This window comes from Metschnikowia bicuspidata (genome assembly GCF_001664035.1).
Source record: "Metschnikowia bicuspidata var. bicuspidata NRRL YB-4993 chromosome Unknown METBIscaffold_2, whole genome shotgun sequence".
Taxonomy (NCBI): Eukaryota; Fungi; Ascomycota; class Pichiomycetes; order Serinales; family Metschnikowiaceae; genus Metschnikowia; species Metschnikowia bicuspidata.
In genome coordinates this window covers 2,065,460-2,090,306 of record NW_017387732.1, presented here as the reverse complement: position 1 = coordinate 2,090,306, position 24,847 = coordinate 2,065,460, and the positions used below count along the sequence as shown (strand labels likewise).

The following is a 24,847-nucleotide window of genomic DNA, read 5'->3' as shown; positions in this document are numbered from 1 at the left end:
CGGACACGGGCCCCCGAAATAGCGCCCCGCTGAAAATAGAGCCCCCCGTCACGCCACGCCACGCGGCGCCGCGTGAGGCCCTGCCCGTGCCCGCGCCGCGCCGCCGTGTCCGATCTAGCACGTAGACAGCACCGGCCCCACCGGGCGCGCGCGCCCGGAGCGCAGCCGCGGGGGTGCGCACACTAGCCACCTCGCCGTCGGGGGCACCGCTCAACAGCACCACCCACGCCGTCTTCTGCCCGCACCAGCACCCCTGGCCCCGGCGCGTTTTCCCCCAGCACGGATCCCCAAGCACTGTGCGCCCAACACACTGCGCCCCCAACACACCCCGCCCCGCCATGCCGCCGCCCGACATCCGCATCCACGCCGAGCACTCGCTCTTCGGCAGCGCCCGCGACCAGCACCTCCCGGACGAGGACGCGCTCTCCGTGGCGGAGCTCATCCCGCAGATCCTCGCCGAGCGCCAGTCGCTCCTCCACATCTCCGAGCAGCTGATTGCCGCAGAAATCGCCCAGGCCCAGCCGCCGCAGCCTGCCGCCGAGACGCCGCCGCCAAGCCCGCCCGCCGCCGACGACGGGTCGGCGCTCGAGCTCTTCCGCTCGCAGAAGGACCAGCTCGTCGCGCACCTCGGCTCCGCGCTCAACGAGACGTCGCTCTCGTTGGACTTCGTGTCGCTCCTCATGTCCGCGGAGCGGCCGCGCGTCACGGCGCTGACGCTCTCGCCGCACCTCCAGAGCACGGCGCCGTTGGGCTCGCTCAGCGCAGACCGGCTCCGCCCCGCGGACGCCCGCGCGGCGCCCGCCGCGGCCCAGTCCGTCGGCTTGGGCTGGAAGTACCAGGCGCTCCGCGGCGTCACGGCGCTCTTCCGCGACGCGGCGCGGCAGCTCCGCGGCCAGGCGGCCGAGGAGGCCTGCTACTGGCGCCACGTGTGCGCGGTGGTGGGCCACGGCGAGGTGCTCTTCAAGACGCGCGACCCCGCGGACAACGGCCGGGCGCTCGGCGTGCAGTACGGCTACGGCGACTCCGGGCTGACGTACCACGACAAGGGCGTCGGCGTGTTGCGCCGCGCCGGCGCCGAGGGCGCCGTGGCGTTCTGCGCGTTGGCCCCGGCCGGCGCGGGCAGGCCCGCAGAGCCCATTGCCCGCAACCGGTACACGCGCGTGCGCGTGTTGACCAAGGTGGACGACGACTACGTGGTGACGGGCCAGCTGGCAGCGCCGCGCGGTGAGCTCGCGCGGCACTGCGGGCAGCCGTTGCTCGATGCCATCGAGCGGGCGCGCTTCTTCCTCTTCGAGGCGGACTTGTTCTTCCACTTGGTGCGCGAGGCCAAGCACTTGATCAGCTACAACGTGACGATCATCGCGGACAAGATCGTGGTGGACGCGGTGGACCAGGTGCTCGAGTTCGAGAGCGCGGTCTACGACGACGACGACGACGACGACGACAACGGCGAGCCCGGCGCCGTGGGCGCCATGTGCCTGGACACGTCGGGCGGGCGCGGCACGGACGACGGCCGCGCGCAGAGCATCCTCGTGTTCCTCAAGCTCATGCTCTGCGCGTACTACCGGTACCGGTTGCGGTTGAAGCAGAAGATGCCCACGCTGCACACCAAGTGGAAACAGGCGCACTCGCACCCGCTCTTGCTCCGCCCCTTGCTCGGGCACACGCGCCACCAGCTGAACGTGCGCCTCGTGGCGGCGCTCGTGCGCCGGCTCTGCCGCGCGCTCGACCCGGCCCGCGCCTCGTACTCGGTCGCGGAGGACATGTACGCGAACCTCGCCGCGGCCCCCGTGGCCAGCGCGTTCCAGAAGGCCGTGCAGCGGCCCGTGTCCACCGTGACGTTGGTGCTCGCGCGCGTGGGGGCGCCGCTGCTCTTGCACGCGGTGCTCGAGGTCTCCACCACGGAGATCTTCGTGGACTTGGTCGTGCGCTTGTCCGTGTCCAAGTACAAGACCCGCGCCGACCTCGACGCCAACCTGGACGGCTGCAACGTGCTCCTGCTCGAGTTCACGGATCTCGCGGACGTGGGCGAGAGCTTGGAGTGGGCCTTGTTGAACTTCCTCGAGGACGCGGCGTGAGCGCGGCCTGCGCCGTGCCGAGCTCCGTGTGTCCTGGTGCATCCCCTGGCCGCGGGCTGGAACTTGGCCATGCGCGGGTCGTTTCCGGCGCCGTTACCGGGCCTTACTTGGTTCTAGGCTCGGGGCTTTCACTCGTGAGCCATGCCGGTCTACGACTGGGCCCGACTAGGGCCAAGTGAGTCCTCGGTCGCTAGTCCCTCGGTTTCCGATTACGTCGTTCGTCTTGGGTCTTGCATGGTCAGTTCATCTCCGGTTCTATATTGGGCCATCTCTGGTTCTATATGGGCCATCTCTGGTTCTATATTGGGCTTCTCTGGTTCCACACTGGGCGATCTCTGGTTCTACACCGGGCATCTCTGGTTCTAGAACGGGCCATCTCCGCGGGCTCTGGACGCCCATCGCTGCTTCCCAGACACACCCGTCCCCGGCGCATCACCGGTCTTCGCCAATGGGCATCACCTGCGCATCTGCCATCTCCCGCAACTCCGCGCCGTGCGTCTCAAGGTACTCCTTGGCACGGTAGTACTTCTCATCGCGCAAGTTGTTGAACACCAAGAAGTTCAACCAGATCTCCAAAAACAGGTAGCTGAACACCAAGTTGTTGGCCACCACGGCATAGTCGCTGACCAAGCAGAACGAGGCGAGCACAAAGAAAAACAATAACCGCGTGGGCACCAACGTCTCGAAGTACACCACGTTGTCCGCAAGCACAGGGACCAAGTCGCCGACAACCAGCAGCGCGATGGCCACGGCCAACACGCCGAAAAGCGGGTTGCTGGGCGTCGCCTGCACGATGGGCAAGTTCATGGCCCGGCCCAAGAGCACCGTGATGTTGGCGTTCACCAAAATCTGCGGCTTCTTGAGCAAGAAGAAACACACGCACGTGAGACCGGCGAGCCGCACGTAGAGCACGGTTTTAGCCGTGAGAAACTGCATTTTGGTCAGCAAGGAAAGCTCGGATTAGTCTGGTGAGGCAGCTACGGAGAAAAAACGCCGTTTCTGGTTGGAACAAGAGGTTGGAGGCACGGCGGCGTGAAGAAAATGTTGGCCTAGGCCCTGTGGCACTGTGCACAGGGCCCACGAGCATCGGGCCTGAGGTCACGGCGCCGCGCCCGCGCTCCTGGCCCCACCAGCCGAGCCGCGCATGGTCCTTGAATAGCTGTATATAAACAAACACCAAAACTGCATTTTTTGCCTTTTCAGTGCCTCGCGGCGCTGTGGCTCTGTAGCGCTACTCAGAACCGCTGATGCGAATGGGCTTGTTTGTCTTTACTGGTTTTGAGTGGCGGGGCAATTCTCGTGCCGGGCGAGGGTGCATTAATAAGCAGACGGGGTGTTGAAAATCAGCGACAACACCGAGCTTTAGTTGCTGGTATACGCATGAGCAGAGCCAGTTGAAAGACTTGTTTCTTTTTTTTTTCTTTTCCCCTGTCTTCGTCAGCGGCTCGGATTATTGAAAACATATTGTGCGTATTTATTATGGAACAAGTTGTAAGTTGAAATACGGTTCGGCTAGGGGAACCTGGTCGGGCAATTATTTATATTAGCTTCAACACGCACTACTGTGGCCCGGCGACATTACCGGGCCGAGGGCCATGGAGCCAGCGAGCCCCAACAAGCAACGAGCAAGGAACGGAGGTGCGTTCAAGCGCCCATTTCTGTTGCCTGGCTTCCATGTTACTAGTCATTGTTCCCATTGTTTGGGAAATGAATGAAATAGGTAGGAAAATGACTGGAATGATGCGAAGGAAAATGAATGGAACTGGTGCGAAGGAAAGTAAATGAATTGTGCAAAGTAGATGGACAGAGGGCCATACCTTGTGGGTGATCTGCCAGTCGTTTGCGTAAAAAAAACACATTGATACAAAGCCCCCGGGTTCATGAATCCCGCCTCCAGCATCCTCTGCAAATGCCGAAAACATAGCGCAGGTTGCTTTGATATTTCCAGCCCCGAAGAAAACCAAGTAGGCCCGTCCAAGCCCGCGGCCTGCGGCAATTTGCGAAATTGCACCCAATTTTGCAGTCGTTTCTCAGCCAACCTCCGAGCGCACTTTTCAATGAGAAGCACCCGTAAAACATCCTTCTTTTCAGAACCCCATCGAAAAAGCCCATCTAGCTCTCAGGCTGCCCGTATAAATAATAAAAGCAAGAAACACAGTCTCGGCCATGGCCCGCTTTTCCTTTTTGTATCCGTTGTATCTCTGCCTTGTGCCGTGGTGTGGCGCCGAAACAAGGACGTATGAGTTCACGCTAGGCGAGGCTTACGTAGCGCAAGACGGCACCTACAAGGCCATCAAAACCATCAACGGCGCTTCTCCGGGCCCCACCATCGAAGCGGACGAAAATGACTGGATTAGCGTCAAGGTCGTCAACCATCTACAGGTCCCTGCAGCGGTCCATTTCCACGGCATTCTTCAGCGGGGCACCCCGTGGCTGGACGGCGTGCCGGGAATTACACAGCGCCCCATAGCCAGCGGAAGCTCGTATACTTATTTTTTCCAGGCGAAAGACCAGTGCGGTGCCTTCTGGTACCACTCGCATTACCGGGGCTACCTGTCAGATGGGCTATATGGGCTCATCTACATCAGGCCCGCCGCCCAGCGCCAGCGGCCGTATGCGCTGGTCACAAAGTCGGCCGGCGAACTCCAGGCCATTGCCGAACTCGAGAAACACCCAGCCAGCCTCATTGCGGACGACTCGTTCCACGTGTCCACCGACACCTTGTTCCTCCGCATGTTCCAGCACGGGATCGACCCGCTTTGCATCCAGAGCATTGTGGTCAACGGCCAGGGCCGCGTCGTGTGCCACCAGCCCCGCCTGTTCCGGCGCTTGGCGGCCAAGAACCCGTTCCTCATGCAGATCCCGGAGTTCGACTCTCTCGGGTGTGTCAAGGACCCGGCCCTCCGCATGTTCGACGGCCTGCCCATTGACCACGAGGGCCTCCAGGCCCCTGGGTTTTCGGGCCCGTGCCACGCCACCAGGTCCCCGGTGCATGTACACTTCACTAACCACTCCCGGTGGCAGTACATCAACGTGTTGAACCCCGGCGGCCAGAACACAAAGGCCTTCTCCATCGACGACCACCCCTTTTTCCTAGTGGCAGTGGACGGGGTCTTTGTGCATCCCAAACAGTACCACTCGCTCCTCATACCCGTTGGATCCAGATGCACAGTTCTAGTCGAGACGGACCCGGACAAGCACGTGGATGTCCTGCGGCCGTTTGCCATCCGCTTTGCTGCGTCCCACACGCCACAGTATATCGAGGGCATCGCGCTTCTTTTCTACGGGCACAGCAATGAAGCCCATGCGTCACTTGAGCTCGATCAAGACTTCACGGCGTATGCTCACGGCACAAAGTACCAGGACTTGGACGGCCAGCTTCTCTCGAGAACCGACAGGTCTGGCTGGCTGCACGAGACAGAGCCGTTCGAGACCTCCAGCTTGTTGACCGCCGCAGGGGCCGCGGACGTGACCTACAACTTCTTCCTCCGCATGTTTGATACCGTGCAGTTCACCATGTTCGCCAGTCGGGCACAGCTCTCGCCGCACTTCGAAACGTCGAGGCCTTTGCTCGATGTCTGGTACGACAGCCGGCTAGACGACCTACCTCCTGCGGACCAGAGCGCCATTTTGCATCCGCCGGCCCGCATGGGTCAGACTGTGGATTTGATCATCAACAACAACAAGCACATCAACCACCCAATCCATCTCCACGGCCATTACGTACATCTTTTGAGCTATAGTGTCCACGAAAACTTTCCCTTCTCGACACTCACGGACGCAATCGAGGGAAACTGCTCCACCCTTAATGTGAAGAACCCCCCGCTTTTGGACGTGGTCTTGATACCGGTGGGGGGTCACGCTGTACTAAGATTTGTGGCCGATAACCCCGGCATATGGTTGCTTCATTGCCACAATATCGGACACCTAATGGGCGGCATGGGCGCTATCTTATTGGAAGCGCTTGAAGATATACCTCAAATGGCACCGCCGGAGGGTTAGTTCAAACAGCCCTTGAAATAGGGAGACTGTTCTATGACTGGTGTCCGAAAGTACGTTTCAATTGCACTTCAAAAGTCAGATTGAAAGCTGCTGGAATGACATGTGCATTTCAAGCCACTCACTTGCGAAACACATTCAAGATTTGTTTATGATTTATTCCCCATTTGCATCTTGTCTCACCGCTCCAACCCACCATCATTTAAAGTGTGGATTTGAGCCGCATAAAAATGAGGCAGAGCCCATGATAATTCTTAGGATATTTGTCTCCGGTCAAATTCTTATTTCCCGGAAAACATAATGCCACCAGCAGCGAAGAAATTGCCTGTGGCGCCGAGCATTCAATACCCGTGTAAGCGCATACCCTCTTAGTGGTCTTGGTGCTCACCAGAGTCAGAATCCTTTTTTTTGTCGAGTTGCTTTGAGATTGCCATGCCCAGAACCTACTCACAGCACCTTCCAATCACAACGTACAACTACTGAAAACAAAAATGACAACAACCAAGATCTGCGTGTTTGTCTCTGGCGCCAGTGGCTTTATTGCTCAGCATACCGTCAAGCTTCTTCTCGAGAAAGGGTATGCTGTGGTGGGCAGTGTGAGATCCAAAGCGAAAGGAAAAAGACTCACGGGCTTGTTTAAATCTACGGATTTTCGTTACTGCGTGGTCCCTGACATTGAGCCGGCTGGTGCATTTGACGAGGCCGTGAAAAGCCACCCTGAAGTCACCGCTTTCTTACACACGGCATCTCCGTTCCATTACAACGCTACTGATGTCGAGCAAGAGTTGCTTTTGCCTGCAGTAAACGGCACTAGAAATGCCTTGTGTGCCATCAAAAAATACGGCCCTCAAATCGAGCATGTTGTGATCACATCGTCCTACGTTGCTATGTGGGATATAGACAAATTCTATGATCCCACTCACAGAGAAGACGAAGAGCTGTGGAGTCCAATAACGTGGGAAGAAGCGAGGGTCGACGCTCAGCAAGCATATTACGGATCTAAGAAGTTCGCAGAGAAAGCTGTGTGGGAATTCATCGAGACGCAGAGTCCAAAGTTCACCGTGAACTTCGTCAATCCCGTCTTGGTCTTTGGACCTCAGGCTTTTGATGCGGAGGTGACGCCAGAGCTCAACACTTCCTCGGAGATTGTCAACGGTTTGTTGAAGTTGGACGCGGAGTCGCAAGTCCCTGAAATTGCAAGCGTGTTTGTGGACGTGAGGGATGTTGCTCGGGCCCATCTCGTTGCTTTTGAAAGCAAGATGCCCAATGTACGGCTACTTCTATACGCGTCTAAGTTTACAGCTCAAGGCATTATGGACATCATCAAGCAGACGGCAGACTTGCTGATGGAATCCTTGCCCATGGGAAACCCTGGAAGCGGGCCCTGTGCTGAGGCAAAGATCTGTCACATTGACAACAGCAAAACTAGGGCTTTGTTAGGGTTTAAGTTGATAAATTTGAGGACTTCGGTTGTGGACACGGTGGCCCAGATTGTGAGAGCAAGAAATGCGCTTGGGAGTACGTGAGATCACCGAGTTCTAAACACTAGTGCTGGACAGCATATCCCTGTGGCGTGCTTCCAAATTCATCTTCAAAATGTAGGATTTTGGCCACGGTATTAGTGGAGGCGTTGGCTGATCGGTATGATTTTGGACAAGCTTCAGATAGCAATCTCGACTGTCAAACTATCTTAGCTGAAACGAGAGTCCTATACTGGCTTGTCTGCACAGTCTGGATTGGACAGGCAGCAGAAGCGCGTCCCTCGTATATAAGGCAGGCACAAACTATATCCAGTCAGCACTATTTTCCTACGCAACCACAAAGCACCATGTCAGAAATAAGAAGACGACAGCAAAGCAGCAAGGCATGAAAACCAGAATGATTTTAAATATCTATATCCACCCAGGCCATAGAATCTCGCAACAATAGCACGTGGACTAGATGCAGGCGCGCGCAGTTGGAGCCACGTCAATTATTATAAGCCTGAGCACACCAGCCAAGACATCATTTCTCCACATCTAAGTCACAGATTTCGGCCCCAACATGAAGTTTTCGCTGACGCTTGCACTCCTGGCACTCTCACTTGTGTCCACTGCTGCCGCATATGCAGTCACGGGCGGCTCCGTCTATGTGAACCGAGGCTCGCTTCTTGAAATCGACCCCAATTCTAAGGACACTCATAGAATCACGTTGAACTCCGCCAAAGATGTCGTGTCGTTTTCTTTGGCTGTTCAGGGAGACCACAAGCCCCACCAATTGATGTATATGCTCTCGGACAACAACGGGTTGGACCATGCGGTCTTTGCCGTGTACAAAGACGGCCAAGCAGTGGCAGACATTTCGGCAAATAAGGTCCCCTCGGCCTTGAAGAAAAGCGACCGTATTTTCGTGTCGCTCATTGCTGCGGATGCCCTCGAGGAGGAAGCCAACGTCATTTTCCCTGTGGTTGAATTGATCCCCAGCGATGCGCTCAAAGAGTCCGTCGGTTCTGATGGCCCGGTGCGCTTGGGTGCACAGCCTGAAATCCACCATGTTTTCAACACAGAAGAGCCCACTGTCAATGGGGTCGTGCCTGTTGTTTTCAGTGCTTTTGCCGTGGCCCTCTTTGTGTTCTTAGTTGTCACGTGGACAAACGTCTTGGGGAACGAGCTCTTTGCGGGTTCTCCGGGAGCCACATGGAACGCTGCCTTGTTGGCCACACTTGCGAGTTTTGAGTACACGTTTTTCAAGTACTACATGGGCGCGTCGATCTTCACCACGGCCTTCAACTCGATGGTGTTGACCGCACCCGCTCTTTTCTTTGGCTCCCGGGCCTTGAAGTCTTTGGGCCAAGCTCGTGGGGACGGAAAGGCGTGATTGCGGAAGATGGACACGTGTGCTTAGACCTTAGTGGCTGTAGACGAATATATAGGGCCGTATGAATATGAATAAAAGCCTAAGTATACTGAAGCACAGTCGATCCGCGTTTTGATGTTGGATTGTGCCGGCTGGAGGATTGACCACGACGTCGGAAAGACAACGTCTCTGCATAAATGCTGGGAGCCAGTTCGCTCCGAGGTTCCATTTTTTGGCCGATGATTAAGTACAAGTCGACGTGGGCCATGATCAGCAAGCAGCATAGTGGAGGCCTCGAGTGCCAGTGCGGCGAGATTCATCGACGTATCTGCCTATATACCCTGTTTGTCTGAGGAAAGTGTCGTTATGATGCACCCGCTCAATAGGTATACATAAGGACCAGCAGGCGCTTGCCAGGCATATGGCTCGGCTGGAATCAGCTGGAGCAGCGGGTAATATGGCAGGCCTTTCAGAGTTTTATGTAGTTCTTTTTTCCCGAAGTATTTGGCATAGATGAAGGAGAATGTGACCACGAGCGAATCGTAATCTCCCAGGAAGTCCCGACGGCAAGCAACAGCCAGCGTGGAAACAAGCCGATTTTGCGGGATACTCATGATCCGCATGTGAAAGTTAAACATCTATGAGTTAAGCCAGACTTGGCTGATTGTTTTTCCGTGCATGTCTTGAAAGCCCTGCCCGCAGCCCACAGAAGTGTTCAGCAAGATGCCACCGATTCAGCCACATGCCACCGACTCAGTCACACGGTCATCCAAGCAGACACACACAGTCACTGAATGGACGTCGCTCAAGCAGTTCCCCTCCCATGACATAACAATACAGCCTGCCTTCTCGGCCACGGCAATGAAGAAGCACAGTAGAAAAGCGTTTCCACTGCACACAGGCGAAACCAGCACAAACAACCCCATCTAAATTACAGGTGTCCAGTCAGCTGTGACCCTTTTGCCTCTGGATTGTCCGCCAGCTATGGCTCGTCCACGAACAAATTCTCGAGCCAGCGGAAATTGTAGAACGAAAAATTGCCCTCCTCGTCCCAGAGGCCCTTGTCCATGGAATTGGCAGCCACCACCTTGCCCTTGATAAGCCCCATGGGGAGCCAGGAGTACGAGCGCAGGTCTAGCGAGTGGCTCAAGTTGTCGCCCGTGACCCACACGTGACCTTGCGGCACCTCCACGTATTTGTTAAAGCCGTCGTTTTGCACCGCCGTGTTGGGGAGGTTGGTCAACGTCGACGAGCTGGACGGGTCTACTAGGATCACGTCGCCGGGCATCCCGGAGATGCGCTTGCAGATCCGGTGGTCCGGGTCCAGCGGCTTGGTGGCCACCACAATATCGCCCATTCCAAGCCCCCTGCCCAAACGGTGTGTTTTCAATGCGTGCACAAAATCCCGCTTGGCCTGGAGCGTGGTGAGCATCAGCTCGCCTCTTGTTTCTGTGAATTCGTAGAAGTACTCATTGACAAAATGCGCGGCGCATCCCGCACGGATGGTCCATGAGAAGATGCTGCCCGCAAATATGGCGGCCTCTTTCATGGCAATCCAGGTGAGTATTTGTTGTGTGCCAATGAACCTCTTCCAGAGTCTTTCTAGAGTCGGGCGAGGAGCTTTTGGTGTCGAACAAAAAGTACTTTTTTTGGTTGGACCGTCGATTCAAGAGACAGGAATCCGCAAAGACCGAGTTCAAGCACTACAGAGGCAGGGACGTGGTGTGTTTTCTGCGCCTACAGAATCACACCTGTTAGTATCAATGGTTTTGGCCGCGAGACTTCACGAGCACTTGGGCGGGAGTGCACATACGCTGCCTGTGCCGCCGCCAGTCACAGAATAGATCATTCGGTGCAAGGCCCTTATCAATTGGCGTGTTCAAAACTACTGATGCTCGAACAAATCAAAGACATGTCTGAAAGACATTTCGGGTCTACGAGTGGACTTTGAGCAGGCCGCACACCATGCTTGACTGCTAGAGTGCGCTAGCCAGAAAGACTCAGATTGTCACAGTGCTCGAGGTTCATACAATCAGATACATCACACCCCTCCCCAAATCTATTCGCTACATTTCCCGCTCGTCGGTATCCAGTATATTTATTATTCCTTATTCGCCTAGTACACGAACCCCAAAATCTTGCCCGACACGTGCTTTCTTCTAGCCTCCTCGTGGTCCATGATACCGGCAGAGGTGGTCAAGATCACGTAACCGAACTGTCTGGCAGGCAACAAGTTGTCGGTCCATCTCTCAATGTCGCCGATCTTGACGTTGAATCTTGGCGAGATGACACCGCACTTGTTCAATCTACCGGTCAACTGCACAACAATCTTGCCGGATCTGTGGTCATCGACGTACTCGAACTCGCCAATGTAGCCTGGGATGTTAGTATACTGCAGAACACTCGATGTTCCTGGGGCCTGCACTGCGACAAAATACTCATCGAAACACTGCTAGACACATTTTTCATTTGGAGAGACCCACTGACAAAATGTCGAGGGAAAGAAAACGGTTGGAGGGACAGACGACCTGAAACCGTGTAAGAAGCATTCCCTCTTTGATCTCCCGAAAAATTAAAAGACAGAAAGGGACTGAACACCGATCATTCCATCCAGTTATCATTTCGGGGTTCTGGGAAAGAGTACGTAGTGCGTCTGTGGGTCCTTCCACGAAAATGAGAAGCAGTGCGTTGATAAGCCTTCAGCAGGACGCCCAATTCATGTGTGAAACATACCGTGCTTTTGCATGACCTGCAAAAATTTGATGATGACCTTGGACGAAGGTCTGATCAAGACTTGTCTCTTGCCGGTCTTCTCAGCGTTGTTGATAGCGTTCAAGGCGTCGGCCAAAACAGAAGTTCTCGTCATTTCTAAAGGGCAAGTTAGTACAAAAAGACACAACCACACAAAACAACAGAGCAGCATGAGTGTCCCTGGGGGATTCATGGAGCAGGCGGCCGTTCTCCAAAGGAAAGGAATATGCGGCGCTGAAAAAGAATAGTTTGAGGTGTCCGGGTGTCTCTATTGTGGAAACCCCATGGTGGGAGGCAGTTGACAAACTGGCCAAACCCCATGATTAATTTCCAGCAGAGACCCCTAGATTCTCACACTACTGTTTTGCTGATTGTGCGTATGGACTCCGAGGGCCACTGTCGCTGATCTGGGTTCAAGAAGAAATCAGGCACATACTATGTGTGATTTGTGGAAAGAAGAGAAGTGCCGGTGAAAAAATTTCTCCAGTCCTTTTTTTAGCGTCGGGCGGCCGCGGTGTGTATGCAGTAGCGCGGCACGAGCGATGTTTCCTCCCACACCCGTGCACCACCAGTTAACGCGAGGCCTGCGACACCAGAGCCCTAGTATCCAAAATAGGGCTCTTCGGGTATTTGGGTTGGAGCCATGTTTTGTTTTAGACCGGGCAGTTTAGCCTTGGCACGGTGCCGAGTTAATGTGCTGGTATGCCGCGCTTTTTCGTCGTGCCCCAGACGAACCCAAAAGAGCAAGCCGGACGCTAGTGTTCGTGATGAGTCCGATCCAGACAATCAGCAGAAGCAAGTCGCCCGGAACAACGGCGGCTCTGCGCCCAACGGAGTGTTCCAGGTGAAGCCGCTGTCTTCAAGATCCGCGCCTGCTGGCATGGACGCCGGAATCGCCAAATTGATGAAGAAAGACGTCAAGCCGTACTTGCCCAAAACCAAGCACCAACGGCTCTCGTACGAGTACCCCGGATTGCCCAACGAGGACGATTTCACCAAGCACACCGACAAGATCAAGAAGCAGAAGCCCATCAGCCGGTGGTCCCTGACCATGCCCAAACTCGCGGTGTTTGGCGCGGCCATGTGGGGCGCCTATGTGGTCAAGGTATGGTTCTACGACGCGGACGACGACGCCCAAAGCACCGAGCTCCTAGACCCGGACGTGTTCCACAAATTCGTGGTGACGCACAAGCAGCAGATCGACAAGGACCATTTCCTTGTGGAGGTGCGGCCCAAGTACAACAACTGGCAGTACAGCTACTATGCGCACTACGCCAGCAAGACCATCTGGAACGGCGACCGCATGTGGTCGGTGGAGGTCAAGCAGCCGGACATTCTGGTGGTGCGGTCGTACACGCCGCTCCCGCTCTATTTCATGAAGTCGGAGAACACGCACGCCGGCCGCAAAGAGCCGCTTTTGCGGGTCGTGGACAACGACTGCGAGGACCACGACAAGGGCGGCGTCATGACCTTCTACATCAAGCGGTATGCGGACGGCGAGGTGTCGCGGTACATTGTGGACAAGGACGTCGGCGACGAGCTCGAGTTGCGCGGCCCGCACGTGGAGTACAAGTTCCCCCACCATCCTCTCAACGCGCTCCACGAGCGGCCCGTTTTCCGGGACTTGCCCTCCAAGGTCGCGGCGGAGACGCTCGTGGACAGCCTCAAGGCGGAGCACGGCGTGCCGGACTACGACACCCTTGACTTTTACGCGGCAGGCACGGGCATAGCGCCCATTCTCCAGGTGCTCTTTTCGCGCAACCCGTACCGGGGCTTTGTCAACGTGCACTACTCGGCCCGTGCCGATACCGAGCTTGCGCCGTTGCAGCGGTTCTTGTTTTTCTTGGAGAAGTTGGACCGCATCAAGTTGATCGGCCACTACGACTCCGTGCCCCGCCTGAGACTCACGGCCGCGGACATCAAGCCCCATCGCGAGCGCAACTACATTAGCGACATGCGCCAGGAATCCGGGGCAGCGGTGGCCGCCGGCTCCGAGAAAGAGAGGCTCCGGAAGCGGGTGGCGCTCTTGGAGGGCGCCCCGGCCGCAAGCCCGGACCACGCCCCGCGGCCAGAGGGCAGAGGCCCGTGGTACGAGAACGCCTTGCAGCAGGCACGCGCCACGGCGTTGCGGCCCAAGCCCGCCGCCGCGTTGGCTCTAGTTTGCGGGCCGGACGGGTTTGTGGACTACGTGGCCGGCGCCAAAGAGTTGGCCTCCGGCGAGCAAGGCCCCGTCGGGGGACTCTTGGGTGCAAAAGGCTGGGACGAGAGCAACGTGTATAAGTTGTGACACGCGTGTATATAGAGCAGCAACACGGCCGGGCATTTCCCGGGAGGCCCTGGGCCTTTTCACTTTGTGACAGAGAGCGACGCCGAAGCGTAGAGCTATATGGTTGGGGGCCTGGGCCTGGGGCCTGGTGGGTATACTGCTGGGCGGGCCGAGAATGCGCGGCCCCATGTCTCCATCACTAATTACATGGCAACACGGCAGGTACTTTGTTCACGCGGCCACGGGCCCGAGTCAAAAGCGGGGGCTTGTTTTTTTGCACGGCGTCTCTCCTGATTTTTGCTCTCCGTTTCAAGTTCTCTTTGCTGTATCTTGCGTTTACTGTCACCTTGGCTGCCCGTCCATCTTGGCCCGCCGACGCTTCATGCGCTTACAGGCCGGGCCGCGCTATTCGCCTGCCCTCCCAGGCCCGCCAGACGTCGCATCCTAAACCAGGTGCCATCCTAAAACAGGTGCCATCCTAAAACAGCTTCCATCCTAGAACAGGTGCCATTTTAACCACCGGCCATCACCCCATGCAGTCGGACCTAACCCGCCACGTGCTGCTGGAAATCTTCCTCAAGGTCAGGCCGCATTGTCTGGAAGTGGCGAGGCTTGCGCAGCTGCCTATTCTGGGCCACGAAGATGCCTTGATCCATGCGCTACGGCAGATCTCAACGAGCCTCGCCTCGCACCACGACAGCCGTCGTACGCCGTCACAAAACGGTGTTCTGCACCCATACATAGTATCCACCAAGCTCGCGGACTACATATTCTTTCCTCTCTCCAATCTCCTAAAGCACCCGCTGCTTCCGGAGCCCGTGGTGCAGTATCTCTTGGAGATCTTGGCGTTTCTCGCCGAGCACTCCTGGCGCCATGATCTCGACGTCGGCTTGCTCCAGCAGCTCTTCACGCTCTGCGTGTTCCTTGCGGGCGGCGAGTCCATCCAGAAAACTCGGGGCTCTGCGGTTTCCGGAAAGTCTGCGGCGTTCGTGGCGGCCGTGGCCTCCTGTCTCGTGGCGCTCTTCAAGTGCGTCCCCAGGGACTACTACTTGCACACAGAGGAAACACAAAAACGGCTTTCCCTTTTGGGCGACTCCACCACCATCCTCTTGGATGTGTTGGACGTGTGCGGACCCGGCTGCGAGGCCCAGGCGAGCTCCATCTTGCGGACTTTGGCCGGCCTTTTTGCCACGCGCGTCTCCCCGGAACAGGCCTCGTACGTGTTTCCGGGCGTGATCTCCAAAGTGGTCAACTTCCACTCCAGAGCGAAAAACTTGCCGTCCGATGCCTTGCTTTCCGTTTTGGACATCCTCCGCACACTCATCGTCAAGGTGTTCTCTGACAGGTCGCTCGACATCTCCATCTCCGACGTGGCGGCGACACCAACTGACTTGCTGAGTCTCCCTGGCTTGCTTCTGCGCGAGGACAAGGAGACGGATCTGGAAGAGGTGCCAGTTAAGGTGATTCTACAGAATACCGCCAACAAGCACCGAACCAGCGCATGGCTAAATGCCACATCCAAGCAGCTCAAGATCTCGATCTCCGTATTCATGAAAAACCTCATCCTCAGTCCAGGCTCAAGGACCAGAATCGCGTCGAACCCCCGCTTGGCCGACGGGGTCTTCTCGTTTGTCTCCGAAATCGTGCGCAACTGCTTCAAGGCGTTATTCCGCGAAGTGATCCCAAGCACGTTTGACATTCTCTCCGCTCTATTTCACGTCTTGACAGTCGGCCTGCTGGACTACACGCAGCGTGGCTTTTTCCGCAAAACAGAGGCTGTCTACCTCATGCTCGGCCGCTCCGACTTGCGCTTGTTGTCAAAACAATTACACGCAAAGACACTGAACCTAGTCTTGACCCAGTTGCCGCAAGTTTTGTCCTCTGCTAGCGAGGACAAAATTTGTCTTTGCGTCTCGGCATTAAAAGTCCACTTGCACGTCTCCGCAGCTCTTGACAGTGCTTTGCTTGCTAATCCGGACAAACTCAATCAGCTCAGTGCAACCATTTTGAACACTCTTTCTACAAACGTGGCCCAGAACATCATCCGTGCTGATATTCACGCAAAGGATGGTGCAGGCAAGAAACAGCTCCTCGAATTTCTAGGTGGCCAGAGCCCTCTGGAAGGTTCGGGCAATACTCTAGATGAGATTGAGCTTCCGCCACACATCGATGCCAAACACCTCTCCACCATCAATAAAAAGAAAAATTCATTTGTGCCTGTGCCCAAGACAAGTCTTATGAAGCGATTGGACCTTAATCTTGAAAGTCATGAGACCACGGTGCAGTTTTTTGGCGCCGCATACTCAAAAACTTCAGAAAAAGTTATCCAAAGCCTTGCCGCTTTCCTTGGTGATCATTGCCATGCGAACACAGAAACCATAGTCGCGTCACTAGTTGGAAATTTGGACTTTTCAAATGAGACAGTAGACGCTCTTACCGACCGCATGGTGGCACTATGGTTAGCCAACTCGCTCTACAGAAGTCCACCAGGTGCCATGGATTCTGCAGTCAATTTTGACATCGATGAGCTTCTTGAATTTGATGAGGATTCCGAAGACGAGCGCAATTCCCCTCAAGCTGACGAGGAAACAAGTTACCTACTCTTGCAAACAGCGCAGGATGTGCTTGAAAACACGAAAGTGGTTCTTAGCAATGGGGATTTTGATTCTCGGAGCAAGGAATACAAGGCTTGTGAAAATGCTTACTCGGTTGCACTCGAAACCATCGGACTTCTCGCAAGCCGCTTAAGCAAAGCTGATTTCCAGGCTGACGTACTCATGGATTACTTGTATCCGCTTTTTGAAGCCCTCACATATACACCCGACAGTCCGGTTCATGTACAAGCAAAGATTGCTTTGAGCCAAATTGTGAACCTGCATTATGGTGGCTCCTTGGAGCGGCTTGTGGGTGATAATGCGGACTATCTCATAGATTCACTTAGTATGAATCTCCTGGTGTCTAGTGGTCTCACGCCCTCGCTACCTGGTATTCTACTTGTCGTGATCCGGATCAGTGGCCTGGACTTGTTATTGCTGAATCAACTCCAGGATATTCTCAGCGAAATATTCATTGTCATTGACTCTTTTCATGGATACTCCTCGCTTGTGGAAAACTTCTTTCACGTGTTCCAAGAGATTGTTTTGAAGGTGATGGAATTATACGGATCACAATTGCGAGATAACGCCAAACTTCTCCTGGGTCAAACAAGTTCACCCTATAAGCCGTGGGGTTTGACTAGCAGGGAAGAAATGCTCAAGCTTATTGACGAAGCTAATAAATTAGTGGATCCTTTTGCTGACTACGATTCCGAAAAGGAATATTTCGTACGCAAGCCTGGTGTTCCTTTCGGAGATCAAATGGGCGATTCTGATGACGAGGATGAAGAAGATACTCCAGAAGAGCCTCTGCAAGACTCGCCAGAACCATGGCCCTCTCCAGTGCCAAAAAATATTCATACATCCGTGCAACAGCTATTCACCTATGGACTCCAGCTTTTGTCCCACCCTTCCATCAAGTTGCGGATCCAGATTTTGCATACCCTCAAAGACGCATACGTGATAATGAGCTCCAATCACAAAATCTTGATGCCTATACTTGCTCAATATTGGCCGCTTCTTCTTGTTATGAGCGCAGGTGCATCTAACTTATCTGAGGACACCCAAGACACGACACTGTTACAAACAGAACAGCTAATTGCACCCACTTTGGAGCTAATGCTCGTGATATTTGATGAAGATGAAAAGCATGAAAAATTCATGTCAAGTCGGTTTCTCGATATGTGGGAATTTATGAAGAAAAAGGCGCCTGTGATATCAAAGATCTTGAATTCGAGAAGCTCACGAATCGAAGGAGCTATGGTCGCAAAGGCCGTGTCCCTGACTATTCCAAGTCTCTACTCACGCCTTATTATTCGAGGTATCACTATTTACGAGAGAATTGTGCCAGATTTGATAGCACACGAGATGATTAGGGTGTGCTATGCCTTGGGCATCGATCAGTCTATGCCCCTTGGACGTGATGTGCGTAACCATTTATGGGTCTTATCTTATCTGACATGATTCTTGCGATCAGGAAGGCGCTCATTGTAGTGGATATTTGACGAGAAGAGACTAACGAGTCTCTAAAGGAAATATGATGGGCTTTTTTGCCTTTTTTGATCGACCACTCACATTCACTTGATGGTATGATATATATAAAACTATTAAAGGTGGCTTTAGTTGATGAAGCTTTAGTCCAAGTCGTGCCGTGCCTTTTGAAATCCGGTTCGACAAGGATGTACAATCCTGAAGACATGGAAATTCATAGATAGAAAGAAACTTTGGATGCTAATTACTACTTGGGTAGATTCCCTGCTTCTGCATGAAAACCACCTTAATACAATGCGTGCTCGATATGCTTGGAGAATTGTGGCCTAGACCGTCCCATAGAATTCCATAGAAAGAAATATGGCATGCTATCGGAAAACGCAATATTATCAGAGAGGCTTTCGAAATTCTTACTCGTCAATAACCATAGCATCAGAGTCGCCTGGCGCATTGTCATCTGCAGCAATAAGGTCCAGCAATCCGGCTTTCTTGACATTAGCATTTGCCATACTTTGAAAAGGTAGTGTGGCCTGGCCCTTATCCAAAGCGGGTTTCATCTTTTCTGATTCAGCCGCAGATCCTGCCAGCAACTTTGTATCATTGTCGGCCACGGCGCCATTTTCTTCCAAAAGCGAACTGTAAGTCTTGCGATCCTCTTCGGAAATATTGATGCGTTTTTCCTTCAACGCTTTCTCAACGGTCTGTGTCTTTGGAATCGTATCGCTCAAAAAATGAAGGGACTCTTGTGAGCTCACCGTGGCACTCAAGTCCCGATACTGGATCTTCTTGCGTTTCTCTGATTTGGCGTTCATGGACGCTTGTTCTACGAGATACTGTACAAATAATTCTGTAGCTGCACCAGTGGCATAGACCGCACTAGCAGAAGCCCCGGCGAATTCCGGGTCCATCTTGAATATCTTCTTGATTTTTGAAAGCGGGAGCGACATGGCTGTCTCCTCTTCGAGAGCAACTGGCTCTATGTTTTCACTAGTAGTGTTGGCAGCAGACATATTGTCAAATCGGATAATCACGGATTTGTAAGTGAGCTATTTTGAACTTCCCTACTCTTTTTCAGTCAGTTCTGTTGTAGATTTGAGATGGATTCTTTGAATTTCACAATTAAGTATCCCGAGCTTTGTGATAAATAGCTCTTAAACTTCGAACTTTTATGTCCATTAAAGACGCGACTTGTAAGAGCGCGCAGAGAAGCCAGCCGCACTTTGCTTGGGAAGTTCTGTCCTAGTTGAAAGTAGAAAATATTTAGTCTTCGATTGGTTTGTGCTTGTGTTGTTTGTATTTAAAAAGGCGTTCCAAAAAGTGTTTGTTTGCTTTTGTTCTTTTTGTTGCAAGAATAGCATTTGAAATTTGAGCATGTCAAATGTTTAAGATTTTCATGAATTTCGGATGAAACAATTAAATGTGTGAAAAAAAGAAAAAATACAAAATAATAGACGAGCATAAAATTTCTTTCTTTAAGTTCGCTTTCTAAAACCAAAAGACGATAAATGTGCTTCCGAATACATAAGAAGCATCTAGATTGAAGGGATGCCAGAAGCATTTTTAATCTCTTGATTTTTGAACAGTACGCTACAGCTGACTCCACACACGAACGCTTCAGAACATTCACTCTGTATCAACAAAGAACCCAAATCTCAAGTGTCTCATCTTTGACCAGATATTGGCTTTGATCCCCAGGGCATGTTCAAGATTCATACTATTTATCATACTTCAAAAGATGAAGAACAAGTCCAACATTTGTAAAGAGCCTTGAAATTTACAACAAAACCAAAAACCCATCACGTTCTCATTATCTATATACATGTTTCCAAAACCTATTGGCTGACCGTGTTCTCCGCCTGCTCTGCAGCGACGATGTCCGGGTGCACGTGCTCCTCCAAGTACTGCGTTTTCTCTAAATCGCGGTCGTTGTAGTTTTCACCAAATTCAATAAAGTCCTTGATGTTGTGCCATGCGAGTTGGGGGTCCTTGAACCCGTCGGTGTACCCCTTGAAAGTCTGCAAAACTTGGGGCACTTTGGGAGAAACCAAGGCCTTGAGATCCGAAGAGTTGAGCTCCGCGGGGACGACATATGTTCTGACCTTTTTCCAGTCCATAACGTAGACTCCCATGGAGTTAAGCTTACCGTAACCGGTAGAGCCGGTACCCTTGTAGAAATGCTTGTTTCCTTGTTTTCCGGTCAACGGGTGTCTCTTGGACCCTCTTTTGGTCAATCCGTACCAGATCTGGCCATCTTTAAAGGTTTGCCATGGACGCTTAAGGTTGCTTGCCACCGACTGCTGGAAGCTAATAACTGAAGAAGCTCTCATTTCTGTGTGGTTTGACGGGCTTTGAAGGTCCATGTTGGTATGCGATTTTTTTTCCAGGACAGGTCTCGCGATGTATGCAGGACACCCAATGGCTCGAGCCAAGTCAGAGATCCGCCAACTGTACGAATTTGGCATTGGGCATTGACAGGCACATTATTGAATACAGATTTTTCAGAAGCCCATTGGCGGGTAATGATTAGAATTTATTGTGGCAGAGCAGGTCTTGGCTGTATTAGGACGACACCTGTGCACCAGGAGAGCCGCAGGAAGAAAGATGATTTGCGGATCTGAGGCATGCCAGGACGGTCGGGCTGGTGCCGTACTTTAGGTGAATAAGTATCAGGGCATTCTCGGGAGTGCCCGGCATATTTGAGACGGCCAAGGCATAAAATATTTGAGGGGTCTGTCAACCAAAGAGGAATGTCAAATAAAATGAATGTTCTATTTAGCTTCGAGGTTTCCGAAAATGATCAGAGAAATGAGTATCAAGTGTTTAGCCAGGCTTACGCGAATTGTCAAGTAAGACAACAAAAAAACAAAAAACGAAAAAAAATCAAGCTTGTAGTTCATTTGTAGTTGCACCAGGGCCGGTTTCCCAGAGCAAGTCACTTCAGGTCGCGTCACATGAACCGTCTATGAGCAGTATTAGCTTGAATTGGAAGTTGGCCGCCCTTCGCGCTGGCCGTTTGAGGCGTTGTGTAGACCCCATCCGCCCGGACGTGCCCCAATCACGTGACATAACCATTTGGTCACACCAGCATGTAGTTTCGGAGCAACAGCCAGGGTGTTCAGTCACCTGTCGAAGCGGAAGCTAAGGGCACAAGACAGGTACCCACGAAAGTTCAGACAACTGCTTCTTCCAATCGAAGGCCCGAAGACGCACGCGGGCTTATCCGGCACATACTGATAGCAACCAGCCGTATCACCATTCCATGGAGAACTCGATGTTACGTTCTGTTGTCTTTTGAAATGTCGATTCCTGAAAGTCCCCAGAATCCCGGACCTTTCCCTGCGCAACACGGATACGTGGATGTGCAAGCCAAGACGCACAAATACAAGGACGAGCCCACGGCCTTGCCCGGCCAGCCATCTAAGGCGCAGCAGTTCATCAGCTCTAAAACGGACCGGCAGCACCAAAAGAAGTACGGCAAGAAAGCCCTCAATTTCCTCATGAAGACGTTGTGCAAGTGAGGGCGGCAGACGCCGTTTGTATAGCTCTATGCACCCCATGTATAATCGATCAAGCACTCCATTAATAATCATAGTAGCACCCCACTTATAATCAATAAAAGCACTCCACTAATAATCGAAGTAGCACCCCACTACGAATCGAAGAAGCACCCCAATACTGATCGAAGTAGCACTCCACGAATAATAGAAGTAGCACCAAACGAATAATAGAAGTAGCACCCCAATACTAACCGAACTTCCACCCCACTGCCAATCGAAATGGCACCCCACGAAGATTCAACCCACTCCATGTATGGGCACAGGCCGTGCCGATGCGCCCTAGCCTATAGTCTTGGCGCAGAAAGCGCCTCCGCAACAAGAGCCACGATTTCCTTAGCAAAGCCGTAGCTGCCCTGGTAGCCCCCGCCCCCGGCGCCGTAGCCATGGATGAGCCAAGGCTTGCGGGCGTCTTTTTCTATGCGGGGCCCATGTTCACGGAACGGCCGGAGCCCGACGTTCACGCCTACCACATCGATGTAGCCCGGGTTTCCGTGGACGCTCGTGTCGACCAACTCGGGGAGATACTGGAGCGCGCGGGCAAGGATCCGCTGGGTCAACTGCTTGTCTTCGGCGGGGTCACGGTTGTCCACGTAAAAACAGCCGCCGATTATGGCGCCTCCCTCCTTGCGCGGAAACACGTAGAGCTCCTCGTCGGGGCGGTCAAAGCCGCACACAATCTGGACGTTTGCGACGGCGTTCCGGACCACCAACACCTGGCCCTTCACTGCATAGTTTCTGCTGGGGTCGTCCACACCGCCGATTTCCGAGGCGAGGAGGCCGGCACAGTTGACCACGAGCTGCGCCGGCCGGCCGGAGCTGTGGACGAGCCGGGCGTCCGAGATGTCCGTGATTTTCGGCACGCGTTTGAACACGACGCCGAGCTCAAGGCACCGCTGCACTAGGTAGGGCAAGTAGGTGGGCACCGACACCACGAAGCCGTCGAACTCACGCCCGTACACCGTGCCTGGAATCAACTCTTCGGGCGAGAGCCGGCGTCCCCCTGAAAAAGGCTCGTGCCACGGGACCAAGTTGCCCGTGTTTCCGTGCTCTCGGTCGAGGCCCGTCTGCGTGTAATACAGCCGGTTTTTCTTGCGCCAGATGCCGGACCGGGGGTCGGCGGCCAAGAGGCCAAATTCATGGTACGCCTCGGCGTCGATTTGCTGCTGGCGCCAATCGCTGTTCAAGGCGAACGACTGCCAGTTGGCCCCGGCATATGGCGACGTGTAGGTGATGTCCAAGTCGCCCGGGAGAAAGGTGGCCGCCACGGTGACGTCGATGTTTTTGAATTGCTGTTTGAGCCGCAACGCTACGGTGAGGCCGATGACGCCGGCGCCCACCACTACCACGGGGTCCGACATGAGGGTGGGTGCAAATTAATAGACGCGATTTCGCAGCTGGTAGATTAGGCTGCGTTTCGCGGCTGGCTTTTAGTGGCGTTTCGCGGCCGGCTTTTAGTAGCGTTTCGCAGCCGGGGCCGGGGCCACGGTGACTTATATAATAAAAGCGCGGGCCGGCTCTGGCTGAGTCCGGGCGCGCTACTTGCTGCATGGGGCAGGCGGACCCGGGGGGCTTGCGAAGGGAATACAGACCTGCTGTATAATAGACAAGGCAGTTGGGCCAATGAGCATGTCGCGGGATGTTTACGTACTTTTGCGGTTCAGGAGCCAGCCAGGAAATGCTGTGCAATATAGCTGGCATAACAGGGTTTCTATGTGATACATTGGTATTTCAACATCGTCTAGTATGGGGCGACGCTTAATTTGTATGCTGCTGTCTGTCATTGTAACTTATTACACTCACTGAGAATGCGGCACTGTTTATCGGTAAGCTGGTCATAAAACAGGCCACCCCGCTGTTTGCTGAGATAGCTATTAGATTGACAATTTACTTTCAAGGCACGGTACGTGGGAGCCCCCAGGCATTATGTTTTACGAAGTGCGAGCTTATCCGAGTTCCTTGAGCAGCGCAGCAAAAATCTCTCTGGGAAAAAGAGCTCTGTTTCTGAGACAACTCATACGGCTCCATCATAATTATCTTCGCTTAAGCACTTATCAAGGAACCCATAAATTGTAAGCAAAAAGCTTGTCAAGCTAGGTCTAAAAGGGATGCAATCTTGGGGACTGTTGGTAAGCCACTGGGACCGTCCTTTTCTGAATTCATCGGTGTTGCTTTATGTAGTGAAGAAACGGGCTCCAAAAATGGTTCGTCCATTTTCAGATCGTTTAATTCGGGGACAACAGCCCATGAACCTTCTTCCAAAGCTGACATTACCAAGTTATCGAAAAGGGCTGCGGCTGGGTTCCTTGTGTGATTTAGATTGTCACAAAAATCCTGCGACGTTTATTTGGCTGGTCATTCGGGCACATCCATCTATATTGTGCTATTGATATGCTCTTTCTTAGCTCCAGCCCCGCGTGGGTCTAATCCCTGGCATTTACAAATGCCATTTGCTGCTTCAATTTACACATTGGTTTACTCGTCTATATTTATATCTTTCTGGTCCATGGCTTTGTCGCATTCTTTCATTCACTGGGCAAATTAGTCTAGGTTTGATACTTCGATGTGAGGTACTATACAGCCACTTTTGAATGAGATAACGAGTCGGCTGTCACCCTGATCAGCATTCAAGCCTTGGACTGAAAATTCAAGTCTATACTCATGTATATACCATGAATTCCGGCTTGCCGTCTTCAGAAGTCCTGAAGCAGTCTACCTATTACGCTGCTATCTTCAATTACTGAAATCGGTGCGCATAATCTGAAAGTACCCGAGTTTTCACTTAGTTCATCAAGTCTTTCACGTTAGATGCCATAATGTTAATATTTTTCTGGTGTCATCACTCCGTTTTGAAATCTCACTCTATCATTTGTTGTTGTTAAGATTTATGGCTGAGCATAGATCTGTGATGTATTGTCTGTTCTAGAGTTTATGCATACATAAAATGAGTTCGAAACTACCGATGGTTCTGTAATACCCTAAGGCTCTTTCCAGACCAATGATATGTGATTTAAATCTTGAATGTGATCTTATGTGTTTTCGAAGTTCAGGCAATATAGTTTGAACCACTAGTTTCAGGTTCGATCAAACGCCATGAATATCTTAGCAAACAGCAGCCTAATACAGCATGCTACATTAAGTTTGTGAATTATTAGCGCAATTGCTGACATTCATTTACTTTTAAACCAACACATGAAGCCTTGAACGGCAGGGATTTAACCGGGCCGTATGCTGCCTTAAAAGAGAAGAGAAATTGAAAAGAGACTCATGTGGTGACAT

At 53.1% G+C, this 24,847-nt stretch overlaps 14 protein-coding genes across 14 annotated transcripts; 7 read left to right on the top strand and 7 right to left on the bottom strand.

Annotated features, from left to right (window-relative positions):
* Window positions 1–338: 338 nt before the first annotated feature.
* MED17 (Med17p) lies at window positions 339–2,078 on the top strand (the record flags this gene model as incomplete). Its single annotated transcript, XM_018857059.1, has 1 exon — window positions 339–2,078. The coding sequence occupies one exon, from the start codon at window positions 339–341 to the stop codon at window positions 2,076–2,078; it is 1,740 nt and encodes a 579-aa protein (XP_018712979.1).
* A 432-nt stretch (window positions 2,079–2,510) lies between these two features.
* METBIDRAFT_39784 (uncharacterized protein) lies at window positions 2,511–3,014 on the bottom strand (the record flags this gene model as incomplete). Its single annotated transcript, XM_018857175.1, has 1 exon — window positions 2,511–3,014. The coding sequence occupies one exon, from the start codon at window positions 3,012–3,014 to the stop codon at window positions 2,511–2,513; it is 504 nt and encodes a 167-aa protein (XP_018712978.1).
* A 1,230-nt stretch (window positions 3,015–4,244) lies between these two features.
* On the top strand, window positions 4,245–6,080 carry METBIDRAFT_40107 (uncharacterized protein; the record flags this gene model as incomplete). Its single annotated transcript, XM_018857231.1, has 1 exon — window positions 4,245–6,080. The coding sequence occupies one exon, from the start codon at window positions 4,245–4,247 to the stop codon at window positions 6,078–6,080; it is 1,836 nt and encodes a 611-aa protein (XP_018712977.1).
* Window positions 6,081–6,568: 488 nt separating this feature from the next.
* On the top strand, window positions 6,569–7,603 carry METBIDRAFT_40428 (NAD(P)-binding protein; the record flags this gene model as incomplete). Its single annotated transcript, XM_018857272.1, has 1 exon — window positions 6,569–7,603. One exon carries the CDS (start codon window positions 6,569–6,571, stop codon window positions 7,601–7,603), a length of 1,035 nt encoding a protein of 344 aa, XP_018712976.1.
* Window positions 7,604–8,120: 517 nt separating this feature from the next.
* Window positions 8,121–8,933, top strand: METBIDRAFT_39983 (dolichyl-diphosphooligosaccharide-protein glycotransferase; the record flags this gene model as incomplete). Its single annotated transcript, XM_018857213.1, has 1 exon — window positions 8,121–8,933. One exon carries the CDS (start codon window positions 8,121–8,123, stop codon window positions 8,931–8,933), a length of 813 nt encoding a protein of 270 aa, XP_018712975.1.
* Window positions 8,934–9,894: 961 nt separating this feature from the next.
* Window positions 9,895–10,461, bottom strand: IMP1 (endopeptidase catalytic subunit; the record flags this gene model as incomplete). The annotated part of the gene is made up of 1 exon (XM_018853955.1): window positions 9,895–10,461. The coding sequence occupies one exon, from the start codon at window positions 10,459–10,461 to the stop codon at window positions 9,895–9,897; it is 567 nt and encodes a 188-aa protein (XP_018712974.1).
* Window positions 10,462–11,028: 567 nt separating this feature from the next.
* On the bottom strand, window positions 11,029–11,778 carry METBIDRAFT_39666 (40S ribosomal protein uS8; the record flags this gene model as incomplete). Its single annotated transcript, XM_018857166.1, has 2 exons — window positions 11,029–11,288; window positions 11,646–11,778. 2 exons carry the CDS (start codon window positions 11,776–11,778, stop codon window positions 11,029–11,031), a joined length of 393 nt encoding a protein of 130 aa, XP_018712973.1.
* Window positions 11,779–11,982: 204 nt separating this feature from the next.
* On the top strand, window positions 11,983–13,950 carry METBIDRAFT_77860 (oxidoreductase; the record flags this gene model as incomplete). The annotated part of the gene is made up of 2 exons (XM_018858782.1): window positions 11,983–12,036; window positions 12,508–13,950. The coding sequence occupies 2 exons, from the start codon at window positions 11,983–11,985 to the stop codon at window positions 13,948–13,950; spliced, it is 1,497 nt and encodes a 498-aa protein (XP_018712972.1).
* A 1,139-nt stretch (window positions 13,951–15,089) lies between these two features.
* METBIDRAFT_39818 (uncharacterized protein) lies at window positions 15,090–17,987 on the top strand (the record flags this gene model as incomplete). Its single annotated transcript, XM_018857181.1, has 1 exon — window positions 15,090–17,987. A coding segment is annotated over one exon (2,898 nt), but the record flags the coding sequence as incomplete, so codon positions are not given.
* A 97-nt stretch (window positions 17,988–18,084) lies between these two features.
* Window positions 18,085–19,164, bottom strand: HFL1 (DNA polymerase epsilon noncatalytic subunit). Its single transcript, XM_018855838.1, has one exon. It carries the CDS (start codon window positions 19,022–19,024, stop codon window positions 18,425–18,427), a length of 600 nt encoding a protein of 199 aa, XP_018712970.1. The 5' UTR covers window positions 19,025–19,164; the 3' UTR covers window positions 18,085–18,424.
* A 115-nt stretch (window positions 19,165–19,279) lies between these two features.
* On the bottom strand, window positions 19,280–19,749 carry METBIDRAFT_153919 (uncharacterized protein). Its single transcript, XM_018854594.1, has one exon. The coding sequence runs from the start codon at window positions 19,570–19,572 to the stop codon at window positions 19,312–19,314; it is 261 nt and encodes an 86-aa protein (XP_018712969.1). The 5' UTR covers window positions 19,573–19,749; the 3' UTR covers window positions 19,280–19,311.
* Window positions 19,602–20,365, bottom strand: MRPL27 (mitochondrial 54S ribosomal protein mL41). The gene has a single exon (XM_018855837.1). It carries the CDS (start codon window positions 20,339–20,341, stop codon window positions 19,847–19,849), a length of 495 nt encoding a protein of 164 aa, XP_018712968.1. The 5' UTR covers window positions 20,342–20,365; the 3' UTR covers window positions 19,602–19,846.
* A 945-nt stretch (window positions 20,366–21,310) lies between these two features.
* On the top strand, window positions 21,311–21,532 carry METBIDRAFT_39912 (uncharacterized protein; the record flags this gene model as incomplete). The annotated part of the gene is made up of 1 exon (XM_018857201.1): window positions 21,311–21,532. One exon carries the CDS (start codon window positions 21,311–21,313, stop codon window positions 21,530–21,532), a length of 222 nt encoding a protein of 73 aa, XP_018712967.1.
* A 323-nt stretch (window positions 21,533–21,855) lies between these two features.
* DAO1 (Dao1p) lies at window positions 21,856–22,929 on the bottom strand (the record flags this gene model as incomplete). The annotated part of the gene is made up of 1 exon (XM_018857053.1): window positions 21,856–22,929. The coding sequence occupies one exon, from the start codon at window positions 22,927–22,929 to the stop codon at window positions 21,856–21,858; it is 1,074 nt and encodes a 357-aa protein (XP_018712966.1).
* Window positions 22,930–24,847: the final 1,918 nt, after the last annotated feature.